Source organism: Pseudoliparis swirei, chromosome 4 (genome assembly GCF_029220125.1).
Source record: "Pseudoliparis swirei isolate HS2019 ecotype Mariana Trench chromosome 4, NWPU_hadal_v1, whole genome shotgun sequence".
NCBI lineage: Eukaryota > Metazoa > Chordata > Actinopteri > Perciformes > Liparidae > Pseudoliparis > Pseudoliparis swirei.
Genome location: NC_079391.1, coordinates 11,345,970 through 11,360,381, shown reverse-complemented (window position 1 = coordinate 11,360,381; position 14,412 = coordinate 11,345,970). Strand labels below are relative to the sequence as shown.

Genomic DNA, 14,412 nt, shown 5'->3' with positions numbered 1-14,412 from the left:
AAGTTCCTCGTTTGTTTGTGAAAACATTCTTTGGCAATAAACCTGTTTCTGATTCTGATTTTGCATGTGTGCAGCATTGTTGTTGTTATGTGTGTGTGTGTGTGTGTGCGTGTGCATTACATGGAGACAGGTTTTTCCTGGTTACTGAATGCCATCCCTGGAGCTAAGTTATGGAGGAGGTTGTGTGGCCTTGTTGTGTTTTGGCAACAATTCCTAAAGCTACCGTCTTCTGTAGCATAATTTCCACTTTGACTGATAAAAATATTAATACAGCTTTGATGCAGCTTTTTTTTTTAGCACCTATTAATATGTCTTTGACATTATGGCTGCTTCTTTGTGATTGTAGACGCCACTTTTAACTAAACATGATTTTGTTTTGGGCCTAATATTTGCCTTCAGGAATATAAAGAAACATTTGTTTGCCTACATCATTGCAGCTTTCTACCTGTTGCTTTGTTCACTCACACACACACACACACACACACACAGTATGTCTATTCAAAACAGGTAGGACGTAGTGTTGTATTTGACCTGTAGGTCGGGTTGCCTAGAGACCAGCCAAAAGGACAAAGGTTGCATAATATGCAGTCAGCATATTGAGCTGAGATGTAATGCGTTACTGCAACATTCATGCTTTAATTCTGTTTTTGTGGGGTTATCACATCGGATTGTGTAGCGTGAAAGAGCAGTCGGCACAGTTGCTTTCTTCTTGTGAGGTAACTCAAAACACTCTTCAGCTATGACATGAATAAAGCGGTTTCAAGAATGGCGTCCAAGATGTAGTCAAAACACCTATTGTTGGATTTGTTCTTTAAAAACAAAGGAAGTATCATCAGTTAAAGAGAGTATCGGCTAACGTGGAGAGTAGAAGTCTGGCTGTCATCCTAACTGTCTAGAATCGCAGACACCAGCATCGCTGCCTGGTTCTTTCTCTGCCAGATGCTGAATAGCAAGTCGGTATGACAGCAGATGGTTTGCATTAGTTTCTCCTACAGGGAGGTGTGTACCGAGTAACCCCCATCTCCCTTGATTTAAAAGCTGGCGCTCCATTTTCATACCGACCACTGCTGTCGAGATTTGCTCAGGAATTCAAGCCGATTCTCTGAAACAGGACGAACACTTCTTCTGTGGACCTGGGGAACTCGTTCGGCTTATCGCTGTGGTTCAGTACACTCGTACACTCTCGACCAGTTTCATACCTATTTGTTACAAAACTGTGTCTTCAATGCTCCGCTCTTTGCGATGACGGACATCATGAGTGTTGACTCCTTCTACTGTTGCACTTGTTGTAAATCGTTCTGGATAAAAGAAGCATATCGATTTCACATTGTAAACATTTGTTGTCGACGACCATCAAGTAGATGAGCTTTTCACTCTGTATGAGTCTGCACTTGAATCAATACTGGGTTTTTTTAACTTCTTTTAACAAATCTTGTTTTTCATATGTTTAATGGAAATGGAACCTTACTTTTATTGTTTATGCTTCGCAAGCAAATGTGGAACTATTTTTTTATTTTTCCTGTTTTAGATTTAGTTGCACATGAGCACACCCAGTCATGAAAAATGTTGACACAACATCAAAACCCTTTTATAGCCTGACACTGGAGAGATGAACACCCGACTCATAATAATGTACTCCAATACTTACCTCATCTTCTTAATTGGCAGACGATACATCTTGTTCTGTCTTAAAAATCAGGAATGGAGTCAAGCAGCTGCCTATACAGTGGAACATTTTACAGTTGAATTGATTTATTTAAATCTTAAATTGAATATTTATGTGCTATAGCTTCCTGCACAATTTATCTGTGCACGTGATGCAAGAGGCTGGATTACTGACAACAACTAGTGATTTCTTCCTTATTTCTTTATTGTTGCACACTAGCCGTTTGATCAGATACGTAAGCTAAGGTGTCATGGCACCTTTTGGGTTTGTTTTCTCCAAAATGTGTTAAACATAACCGATCATAAAGCATTATTTCAACAACATTATTTCAATGTTGTCAATTATCATCAGTCGGTGGCATCAAGGCTTCTAGTATTCCTGTAATTGTGAAACATGATATTGAACCCTGGAAGTGGTGAGGTGAGAATACACTCAGCGGTTGGCGTGACCCGGTTTGTTTACCGGGTCCCCTGAGCTCTGTGTGTTACCCCTCCTGTGGCCAAGAGTTCAGAGTCGCTGCCCGGTGTGCCTCTATGTGTACGCCGGAGCCTTGTTCTCAAACCATGGACGCCTGTACTTCCACTGCTGTAGCTCTATAACTGTCACTATGAGGGACGAGGAGAGGATGCACACAGCAACTGAACAGAGCGCTGCGCACATTTTTTCGGAGATTAACCGGCCAATAATTACACAGCTGTAATATTTTATGGAGTTATCATGGGGTTCAAATTTAATCACATCAGCTGTACCGGCGTGACAGTAATTACATTTTTAACCATGCTCTAGGAATATTAATGCTGCCTCCAGTACTTTTGTTCAATCGGAAATCTCTTAATACCTTTTGCATGTATTGCCATAACATTTGGTACAGATGTCAGTGGTGACCAGAGGGTTATTACGGCCTCACAGAACCTCTAAACTTGTTAATGCAGGGATTTAGTTCTCTCAAACATTTTTCCACAACATGTTTGAATTTGAAACTGAAATAAGGGGTCACATTAAGCACAGATGTATCTGCAGCTGTTCTCACTGTTGATGAACATGCCCATCACGCTAATAAGAGTGAAGTTGATGGAATTGTTTTGTCAGAGTTGATTCAGTGTCTGTGCTCAAAGTATTTTCTCAAACATTTTTGAAAAATCTGTAGGTTGTTAAACTAAATTGTCTTGCTCAGCTGTTTTTAGATCATCCTCAATACCTGCTTCATGTAACGTCCTTTAATGTGTGTTTAGTTTGTTTTCCTTGTTTTCAGACCATGAACCAAGCAGTGTCCTGTCACAGCTGCCTATTTGCATGTATGACCTCCCTCATCGGTGACTGAGTGCTGAGGTCATCTCTCATAGCTTCACAGCGTCACATGCCACACAGTGTTCGGCCTTCTACTTCGTCCACCTCGTTTGTCTTTATGTCGTCACTTGCTGTCGGCTTGGCCTGATTGCTATTGTTTAATCATCTTCACAGAGACACTGTACTGTCTTAGTTACAAAAAAAAGACCTTTATTTATCCAAGAGCAGTCATATGATGTTCTTATATCTTTGGATATCTCTGAATATCTTACAGTGTTAGCCACATAATATCGAGTTGTGAGTGTATATTTTTAGCAAAGACCATGTGGGAAAAACATGGTAGACTGAACAAACGTCAACGCTTTTAAAAGGCTTGTCAGCCGTTACGTTTTTCCTGGAGAGACATGATGTAAAATTAGCTGGTTTGAATTAGATGTCCTTTTTGGCGCTGGGGATGAGTGGGTGCATTTCTGACCTGTGGAATCGTGCAGTGGCTGTAGTGTTGGAATAGTATCCTCTTGAACTTAGAGGTTATTTGTATCCTTAAACATGGTTTTACAGTGTAATATTCATACTATACTCTACAATGTCAGCTACATTTAATACTGTGGTTACTTACAGCTGGGTCACAATTATATAAACAAAACTCAATACATTATGAACCATATAAAATGCCCAAAATAGGACGTTCACCAGCTTCATCTTCTGATGATCTGACTGAAATGAGACATCTGTAAACTGTACATTTCAAAGATATTGAGGTATAATCACAGAAAGTTGTACTGCATTGAAAAGTAGGATATATTTGCTTCTTTCAATTATGTTTAGCATTGTAGTATTGACATATCGATTAAAATGAGGTTTAATTAATTACAATGACAAATAATATCTCCAATAACAGTTATTGTATGCTAGCAGCCTTCCTACTTGTAATACAGTCGGCACAGCATGTGTATCTAACTTTTCTTTTCTTACTACCAGACGGTACAATTGTCTTCTGAATGGAGTCCATCTTTTCTTTCCTGCACTCAGCTTGTTATTGTTCATAACAAACGGATACATTACTGACATGAAGCTGAGTAAGCAAATCAATTCCGAGGCAAACTTTGATGCACTTCTTGTTTTAAGTCACCACCTATAATTTATCAAAGTGGCAAGCATTTATTTCCATCTTTTTTTTTTATAGTCAGGTTGAACACACCCGTAAGAGTATTCTTTTTTCAACACTTAAGCACTGCTCTTTAATTATGAGAATCACACTATGCATCATCAACCAGCGCTGGCTGGTGCTCCATTCACCACGTACTGAGAGGCAGCGCAGCGGTTTCTGTGACGTCGGTGCTGAGTCATTCTTTTAGGTACATTATGACTGTACTCACTTTGGTGGAGTTAAAAATATCAACGTCATTAAATTTCCATTTGTTATATGATTGCACCACACCCCTTCACCCAAAGTGAACCTGCAACAGTAAACACTAATGCACGAATATATATATATATATATGCAATCCAAAGCTGCTTTAGTTTCACTTACAGTTGTTTGGTCATAAATATTAAAGGCTGTAGGGCCCTCGATGGTTTTTGATCTGACTAAAAACTTTCTGGAGAACAAGCGATGTTAACTGAAACCACGTAATGTCAGGACAACGTATTCTTGCTCTTAGATGAAATTGCAGGGATCGCCTTGTCTGACCTTTCTCACAGTAATCTGAGGCACCTTTTGATTAAGGTCAGCCTTTCAGCACTGCCCTCGACACCCAATCAGTTTCACAGCTAAATTATTTTTATGCTATTTGACTAGTTTTTCAGAGATATAACTCGGTTTTTGACGGTGTCCTGGAGGTCTGTTTCCAAGTTTATTTAAAAAAATAATATTTATAGATATTAGTTTCATGGAGACAACAGAAGATGTATGTTCCGGGATACAAGAAGCTTTCTTTGAGACCTTTGTAAACTTTGTCTTTTAATAATTTGCTTCTATCCTGGAAGATGTTTATTAAAGTGAACTGCCAGTGTAGCTTGTTAGTGCTGTTACTAGAGGGCCTTTTTTTATGGTATATTGTGAATAACTCAAGACTTTATTATCCCATTAAAAACAAAAGAAAGCTGCGTTACTGACATTATAAAAGCCATCTTTAGTAAAACGCTAACAATCCACTTAAAAAGATTACTTCTCTAAAGGCCAGATTCATTCATTTTCTGCTCAATTTATTCGTCAAAACTAAAATGTAATGAGCCCATGATTTTCCTCTTGCATCTGAAGAAATGATGGCGGCATTAAGATAATTCCTGAGTGGCAGGAAACACAGAAAGCCCTGGCATGTTGGGTGGCCTTTTCCCAAACCAACGATTCACTCTGTCAAGCTTCTTGCTTCTCCTTCCTCCTCAGATTCTGACTGAAAGAGTCTGTATTTGCATGTATTTGGTTACTGTGAGGGTAAGATGCTGGTTTGGATTCCGTTGATTGAAACTTGAGACTGCAGCCCTGGTGTGGCACAAGGCATGACTATAAATGAGTTTCCACTGCAGATGGTTTGTTTACATTCAACCACTACTGAGGCTGAGAAAAAGAAAATGTACAGTACGGTGTGACACGTCTCTGAGGACTTCAGCTGAATTAGACCACATTGTCTTTGATATTTAGTTTTATTAGCAGCCTTGTTGCTGTTGTCGTCCACTTCAGAGATTACAGTTTAAAGTCAGCCGCTTTCAAGTTTACAAAGTTTAACTCCACTCGAATAAAGAAAAGTGAAACTCTGTGTAGTTCATTCTGAGATGTGTTAAAAGTCACCCAGTATCTGTTTACACTCGATCAATATGTCCTCTTTCTCTGGGAGGGATGGTGCTCAGCCCTGCCTTGCAGGCACAGCATTAGAACATCATCACAACTAGTCGGTGCTCATGTTACCAAATCCTAGCAGAATGATATCTTACTTTTCATTCTTCCCTTGTGTGTGACCTCGAGCAGCTCCGATCCATAACAGAGTGAGAAATCTACACAAGGAAACAAAGTACGAGGCTTGTTGGTCTGCATTATTTATTTTGTTGCCGTCCTAAAAACATGCTCAATATGCTTTGTGCTTCCCGCTGTCCTCTAATGTGTGTGCAGGTGTTTATCACCTAAAGGAGAAAAAAGGTTTATATTCAGTATCACTCATATTATACATTTCACATTTCCTGTACAACTTTTTCATGGACTTTGGTCCCAAGCCTTTGCATCAAAAGCAGATTTATTGTTTTCTACATGTGACAACGGTCAGGCGAGGACCTCAGACAAGGGCCACTGGCATTGTGCCTGTACATTTTAACAATTGACTGACACTGTCAAGGACGATAAGTATTAAGATGTTTAAAATAAGAGACTGTGTTTCTTTAGCCTTATATTTGAGGCTGCAGGCTATTTATTTTTCCTTATAATCAGAACAGACCCTACAGATATTTTTCCATTGCAGGTACATCAATGAAGCTTTCTGTCTTCCTCCTCTGTATGGGGTTACGCCAAATGGGACTGCATGTTGTTTCTGGCACCACAACTTAGATTGTATATTATATTGTGAATTTTCAACAGTTGGTTTAGAGAGATTCTTTTTTTAATCAGTGTGGATTTACTCTTTAATCAAGCTCCAGCCTCATCTGGAGATTTCAGCACTAAGATGATCCTTGAAGAGTGTGTGTGGAGGACTCAGTGAGCATCCCATACCTGTTTAGACTGCCTCACACGTGGGTCACTGCTCCTCTCTCTCACACACACACACACACACACACACACACACACACACACACACTCTCATCATTGTTTATCTTCTCTCTCTACCTTGGAAAGGCTAACCATCTCAGTCAGCAGTTTCATCTGCTCTGGTCCGATTTCACGCAGTGAGTGATCCTGGACAAAGTGCAAAAGTAAGCAAGACAGACCAGGTGGAAATGCCGTAGAGAGAGTCATACCTCCTTCAGCGGTTTAGTTCAGGTCAAACCGGACACGTTTTGGATTCTAATGAGGAGTAGGGGAACACATCTGTCAAATCAACCACACGTTACTGGTGTGAATGTGTTGTGGATCTATTCCCTGACCTATTTTGGCACAGTCTATGAGTGCACAGTCTTGGTTCCCATTATAGCCCTTTTAGTAGGTTGACATAGTGTCCTGTAGTAGCACTAGACATACATGGTGACTGTGGGCGTGGACAGTATTAAGGTACAAGAGTCCAACTGCTGATTAAAGTGAATGAGGTTTTCCATGAGGTTCGCAGGCTAATCCCTTTGGACTGATCTTTAATGTGGACCAGCTATGCTCATTTTACTGACAAACCGCTCCTCCTCCCCATATTCTAAATACCCGGTGACAAGTCAGGAAGGTATGAAAGTTAGCATACCATATTTTGTAAGATTGTGCTTTCTTCACTTTGGTTTCACAATGAACTTGCAGGAGGTTTCAGACTTGAGATAGGTAATCTATAAAAGCATACATTTGGGTATCTTTTGTGTAACAACAGAAAGTATGTGGCCGTGTGATAACACAGTTGTGATCCGGGACTGTTTTACAAGTAGTCCTGGTTGGTGCATTCAAGGGAGCTCAACTTGAACTTTGTTCTCTTGTATTAAACATGTAATTCTCAGGTTGGAGGAGAAAGTATTCTAGAAATGTTTCAACCTATCAGGATTTCCCTGTTTGACAATTATGTAACTCCGTCAAACAAAAGGGAGCTGACTCATTGTGCATGATGGTGGCTTGTCTATCATAAGCAGGTTTTAAGCTTCTGTATGTTGACTTTCATACTGTTTACTGAAATGAACTGCTTGAGGGAAGGACATCAATAAAATAAACCTCATTGTATAATTTGGAAGATGGTTCTCAATCGTGTAAAGAATACATGGTTTGGAGTTAATGGGCTAAAACACGCAAAACCACTGACATGGTGCTTGACGTGTTCCGCCTGTTTGATACATCTATATATATATATATATATATATATATATATATGCCAACATGCATCAGGGAATAACTATGTTGTTATGTGATAAACTGAGCTGAGTGAATCATGAATTATTGACATACATGCTCTCAGTCAGAATGATACCCCTTCAGTGCTTTTACTGTGATTATTGATGCTAAACTTAACTTGGTATTCTGATGGCGACTCTTTTGTCTACATTTGGACCACATCCATGTTAAAAGATAAAAATTCTTATACTTTCCAAACCCGATTGCAAAAATGACAAAATGAAGGCATAGATTAGAACATTTAAAAATGTATTGAAGGTTACCAGAACAACACAAAAAAAGGAATTTCATAAGACTGACAGTTTTTTGGAAACTCTCCTCCATGACTCGAGTTACCTTTAATTTGTGTATTAATTTATGACGCATGTTTACCAAATTAGATTACTCGGGTCTTTGTCCGTAGCTCTTTTACCATCAGGCTTTTCAAAACACAGTCGTTGGTGAGTATTGGAAATAAACGTCACATCTGAATCACCGCTGTTGGCCAGTTATTCATCACCTTTCATCCACATCTTACTTTTAAACTGTTCTAAAGAAGTAATATTAACAGCAGTAATATAGCGTCATGCAGTTGAAATGGATGTTCTGTGTGTAAGGTCTGATTATTAAGAGGACGGACTACAAAAACATTGACTGTATGTTTATTGTCGAAGCTCTACTTTCTGAAATGTGTCTTTTTAAAAGAGGAACATTTTCAGAACGGGACATTTTCAAGCAACAATGCAATTGGAAACCAGGTCAAGGATGCTGGTACATGGTGGCACTGCCGATCTAATACATGAGGGCTTATCCGACATGGGGTCTCTCCTATAGCGGTCCACTCCAGGCCCAAGTCACAGTCACATCCTCGGAAATGCTTTGGGCATATTTCTGGAGTTGCATTCAGTACATGAGCAGTACATCCGGCATGTAGCACTAAGAAGGCTGTGTAGTGAAGCCAGATTTAGCTTCAGGAGCTTCAGCTAACACATCCTGCAGTTTGTACTCCGCTTCAAATGTTCTGATCTGATGATGACAAACTGGAGAATCGGCATGGTCCTGTACTGAAACTCATATTCCACCAGTATTCGGTTTACCTTCACCACATGTCGTCAGCTTTACATATTTATCCTCCATCGTTTGCTTGTACAGATGTTGTACTATTTCTCCAGACTTTTGGTACGCAGTGATGAGCAACTTTAGTTGCTTCTTATTTTTAGAAAAGAGGAATTTGTTCTTATGGCTTTTATCCAGATTTGCCTTAGAGGGAAGAGCACAAACGTAGTCCTAACACATGTTGCACTGTGTGTAAGATCCTGGTGAGCAAAAGGAGAACGGCACAGAAGGGAGAAATGAGGGGAAAAGTGCCGCTTATGATACCGAATCAAACCCAGCCATTTCCTGTCCCCCGAGCCAGAGCTGCTCAGCACTCTCCATATATGGTAATGGTATTTTCATGGAGGGAAACCCTGGGCTTATGGATCAGGACTGGTATTGAAATTCCTTTGTATTTAACTTCCGAAAAAAGGTCTGGTCTCATGGTTTGATTTTGGATGATCTGGAAGTCTTTGGTTTTCAAAGGGGAAACTGATGAACTGTCTTATTCTTCCATTGATAACTGTTGTTATCTCTGTCAAGATTTATCATATATTCTGATGAAACTGCCTCTGAACACTGTCTATTAGTGATGTCAGACGTTCGGCTCTTTAATGAGTCCATGTGTTGCCGTGCTCAGGAGGAAGTCTGTGGTTCCATGGTGATGATGTTGTTATGGCCACCACAGTGTGTGTGTGTGTGTGTGTGTGTGTGTGTGTGTGTGCGCGCACGTGCGTGCAACAGAGACTTGGACACAAATCCTCCCTACTGTCATCAAGTAATGATGTGCAGCTGTTATTTTTACCTGCCCTTTTAGAAGTGAAAATAATTTACTGTCAATCTCTAAATCAAACATGAGGTTAACATTCTTAACTCACAGTATTACTGTAGGTTTAAATATATAAATAAATAAAGGAGTGAGTGAGCAGCCACTACCTCATTGGGTTATGCTTTTCAGCCACATTACACGACTATCCAGAATTCAATAACACATTGAGGGAAATATCTTTATCATCTGCGAGATTGACAAAAAGTATGAATAATAGTAATGTAAAGAAGCATTTTCATGTTCAATAGTTGTTTCAACTGACCCCCCAGCGCTCCACATCGGTGCAGCAGAGCAGACGGTGTTCCAGGCACTTAATCCTCTTGCCTCATCAAACAAGGCCTGAATGAAAACAGAAAAAAGAACAATCCTTAGATTATTAGATGTTTACTTCCTTCATCTCCATCTTATTATCTCTCCCTTCTTGAATCTGCACACGTTCATTCCGGACATTGCAGTGAGAGGTTAAATATAGCATGTTAAATTGTTTTCTCACGGTGGCTGGGCCAGCTCTCTGTCTCTTAAAGCTTTTGGAGAAAATGGTTTCATCTGTCAAAGTACTTTTAATAAGTAGGTGGCAGCGGCATGGCCTGAATGAAAAGAGTTATTGAGTGATGCAAAGAACAGTGAAAACAGGCTCACGGTCCACATCCACAATCTTCAGTCCAGACTGTTTCACATAACCTTTGCCTGAAACTCTCTTTTTAAACTTAATTAGTTGCCTAATATTATATATGATATAGTCGTTTAGTGTGTAAGTATTGTAAATCTACCTTCTATGTACAACATCTATTGGCTGTGTGTTTGTCCTGAAAGGTGGATCTCTTCTGTGTGGCTCTTCTTTCGGTTTTTCCTTCACCGAATCAAGGGTTTTAAATATTGTGACCTGAATATATTTCGATCCTTCAAAGAGAAACATTTTTATTTGGCGTTATAAAAACACAGTTGACTTTAGGCTGAAGCAAGGTTTCTATGCACGTCCTCCTTCTCCACAATCAGAATTTGCTTCTTAAATTCCTCTCAAATGTCCCTCCCCGCCCATCACTCATTGTCAGGAGGTGCTTTTGTTCCCGAGAGTGACATCAACCTGTCGTCGTTGCTAAGGAAAGAAGGAAGTCAGCATCTCCCTCTGCCACACCTACAAAGCAGTAAAACATGTTAATGGGTGTGATCTAGAGAATGAATCAAGCTATAATTGGCGTCTCGCCTTCTGAGGGTTTTGCTCTTGGCTGTTTTTGTTTCATCAACTTAATATCTCTTCTTGTTCTACAGTTTTTGTATTTTGAAGAGTGATTGTTGACATAATGTAAGATTAGTTAGTGTAAAATTTCGAAATCAGAATGACACTACAACCTCTGACACTCAACATAAAGTTTCAAACAGAGTGCCGTTGACTGTAAGTTTATTGTTGACCTTGTAAACAGCAGTGAGTGAATTTAGGAGCTGCTCTGGATTATTTGAATAAATGCCACACACATCAATCATTCGATGAAAAGTCAGGGATCACCACAATCATTAGGATTCATCCTCTGGGCATAATGAATGCCGGTACACACTTTCATGGCAATTCTTCTTCTAGTTGTTGAGGTGATTCCTTCTGGACCAAAGTGATGGACTGACATCCAAAGCGGGATATAAAAAATCTAAATAAATGATATGTTATTATAAGAATATATTATTTATCCTCTTTTGCTGCATCAAGCACAGTATTTTTTTAATGCCGGAATTTAAAAAAAAGTTTTTCTACTTACTACTATTACTTCCTCACTAAAGGAGGAGGAAGTCAAGAGTTAACATGTGTGTGTCTTAATGTTCTGGATGCTCTCTGCAGTTTTAAGTGGTTGTCCGTCCAGGAGAAAAAGACTCACTCCCCACAGCACATTGTGACTCTCGTCCACAGTAGCCAGACAACACTGACTCATAGCGCATGAGGAATGACCTCAGTTCTCCGGAGACTCACTCAGCTAAAACAAAAACAGGAATTTAGGAACACACCACATTGTTCGGATGTGGACAAAAGTCTGGACGGAGCATCTTTAACACTTGGACAAATAACACAAAGCACTCTTTGGAATCTGACCTTGCACTATATCAAAGTCACCACAGCTCATCGGTCTGCTGAGATCCAAAAAATGTGGACACTTTGACTTTTTATTGCTGTGATAATAACCATTTTCCCCATGGCTTTAATTTCTGTGATCAAACCACACTACCTCAGCCCCTGAATGTGCTGCAAAGCCGCTATTCGTTGACGTAGACATGCGTCAGTGTCACCTTGATGTCAGACCCTCGATTAGTCCACGCCGTCTCATTGTGGCCTTCACAGTGAACTCACAATTGTACATTGTGTGTGTTTTGTTGCAGGGGAGCCGGGGGCACTACCGGTACCACTGGCAGAGCCACAATGTCAAACTCAGCGGAGTGGACGACATGGTGCTGCTCAGCAAGATCAATGAGGACGCCATCGTGGACAACCTCAAGAAGAGATACATGGATGACTACATCTTTGTATCCTTTGCTCACAATCGCAGCTCACACCCCGGCGAGAAATAGCCGAGCCCCTGTCTCGCTCCTGCTATTCCCAGAATAGCCTGAATGGTCATTCATAGTGTTGTTGTAGCAGTGAGTAATAGTGTCAGTGTTGGGAGGTAACGCCTTCCTCCTGAGTCTCTGCCATGTGCAGGGGGCAAAGGGCCTCTCTGTATGTACCTCAGCCAGATCCTCCTTCCCCAAAGTTAGGGTTTATCCCCACTGTGGTGCAAAATGTGAACAAAATGGTTTAAGAAATACTGGATTGCATAATGATAAAATCAAGTCTTTTTTAATTGGTTGTTGTGGTGTTGATTTTAAATGGTTTAGTTGTCTTTTTCATACAGTACATCGCACAAATGCGAGGGTTAGGTTTCAAAAGTGCAGCTGTGTGGCCACCAACACACATGAGCTATTCATGACGTGAAATGACTTCATGAATGAATGAATAACCTCTTTTTAAAAGCAATGCTGAGCAGCTCATTACATAAACCTCATCCTCGCTGCGGCAGTGCTCAGGAGTAGGAAGTTTAGTAAATGCTTTTTGGTTCAACGTCTCTGAGTCGGGCCTTTGATTTGGTTCAATAAATAGCCGTAACTGTGAGGTCTCCTTGCCAAGCCTGCGGGTCACTCTAGGCCACCCACAATAGCAGCTTTATTTGACTTGTGCTGCGTTTTGGCTTCAGGACATAAAACCTCATCAAGTTACATGGCTGGTCTATTCTGTCATTTGTAAGCACTGGATACTCATTTAGCCTCAGGCCTGGACACCAAATACTCCACTGCTGCACTGTTGCCCTCTTGACGTCATGGTAGCCTTAGATTAGGTCACTCTCTTTTCGGTAAAGCTTTATAATCTCTTTGTGAAAATGTAATATGGATGTTTTGCCTGTTGCGCTTCTAATAAGATGTTTTTTTAATTTGGTGTTGTTTGTTTTCTGCTGGTTTGATATTCTTCAATGTATGATCTTTAATGCTTAACCTTCTCAGACATATATTGGTCATGTGCTCATCTCCATCAACCCTTTCAAGCAGATGCCCTACTTTGGAGAGAAAGAAGTTGAGATGTATCAAGGCGCAGTAAGTAGGATACGATATGACCTATTACACGTTTTAAATGGCTTCTGTTGTCTGAGACATTCAGACTGGAAAACTCACTTCATACCGTAAAGGTACTGATATGTCTGGGGGTTTAAGACGGCAACGGTGTGAAGGACAAAGGCTTTGACATGCACTGGATGAGTTGCCGTGCGAAGTTTCCAGTGGACTGGCGCAGATGTTGATGTCAGAAACTCGACTCGACCATTGAGCAGAACTTGGCCGTACGTTCACAGAACAGCCTGTTGGAGTCTGCCTCGTCTCTTGGCCGGCCTGCTGGGAGTGGGCATGGCTCCTTAAGCCAGGGACACACTGAAAGACTTCTAATATCCTAACTGACTGTGAAAAAACTCAGCAACACACATGTTATATTTAACAGCTTGGCAGACAAGTGCAGCTTCAGCAGCTCAAACTGCAGACAGTTCAGGTTTGTTCAGAACCGTTTGAAACCACTATTAAGGTACCGACGTTGGAGGGCAAGACATTTGGCGTTTGCAAGCTGCCTTATTTAGTTTTATTCAGAGCGGACCTAGGCCTAAGTGGGGTTAATATATATTTCATATTTGTTTGTGTCAACAAACTCTACAAAGAGACCAAATGTCATGTGTTAATCCATCCCTCAATACTTCTCGACTTCCCTATCTGCCTGTCTCTTTTGAAAAAGAGAGGTGATTTCCTAAAACAGTGGTCAATGTAGTTTTTCATTCCGGAGTAAATAGTGTATTTGTTGAGGATCATTTTCATCTCACATTTGGGGCTCTAGTGAGTATTTTCTGCAGCATGATGCTGTTTATGTGGGAGTCAAAATAAAGTACAGTGCTCATGTTCATCATAATGCTGGGATATGTCAACCCAGTGAAGTGTGACAACAATAGAGGTCTAGAGGTCACAAATGAATATATATATACACTACCGTTCAAAAGTTTGGGG

The 14,412-nt window shown here is 40.4% G+C and overlaps 1 protein-coding gene across 2 annotated transcripts in view; it reads left to right on the top strand.

Moving 5' to 3' along the window:
* Positions 1-14,412, top strand: part of myo1ea (myosin IEa) — a 44,464-nt gene that overhangs the window by 882 nt on the left and 29,170 nt on the right. For both annotated transcript variants that reach the window (XM_056412006.1, XM_056412005.1), the window contains exons 2-3: positions 12,220-12,363; positions 13,375-13,464. In XM_056412006.1, the coding sequence (XP_056267981.1) occupies positions 12,220-12,363; positions 13,375-13,464 (234 nt within the window). The remainder of the gene's footprint in view (positions 1-12,219; positions 12,364-13,374; positions 13,465-14,412) is intronic.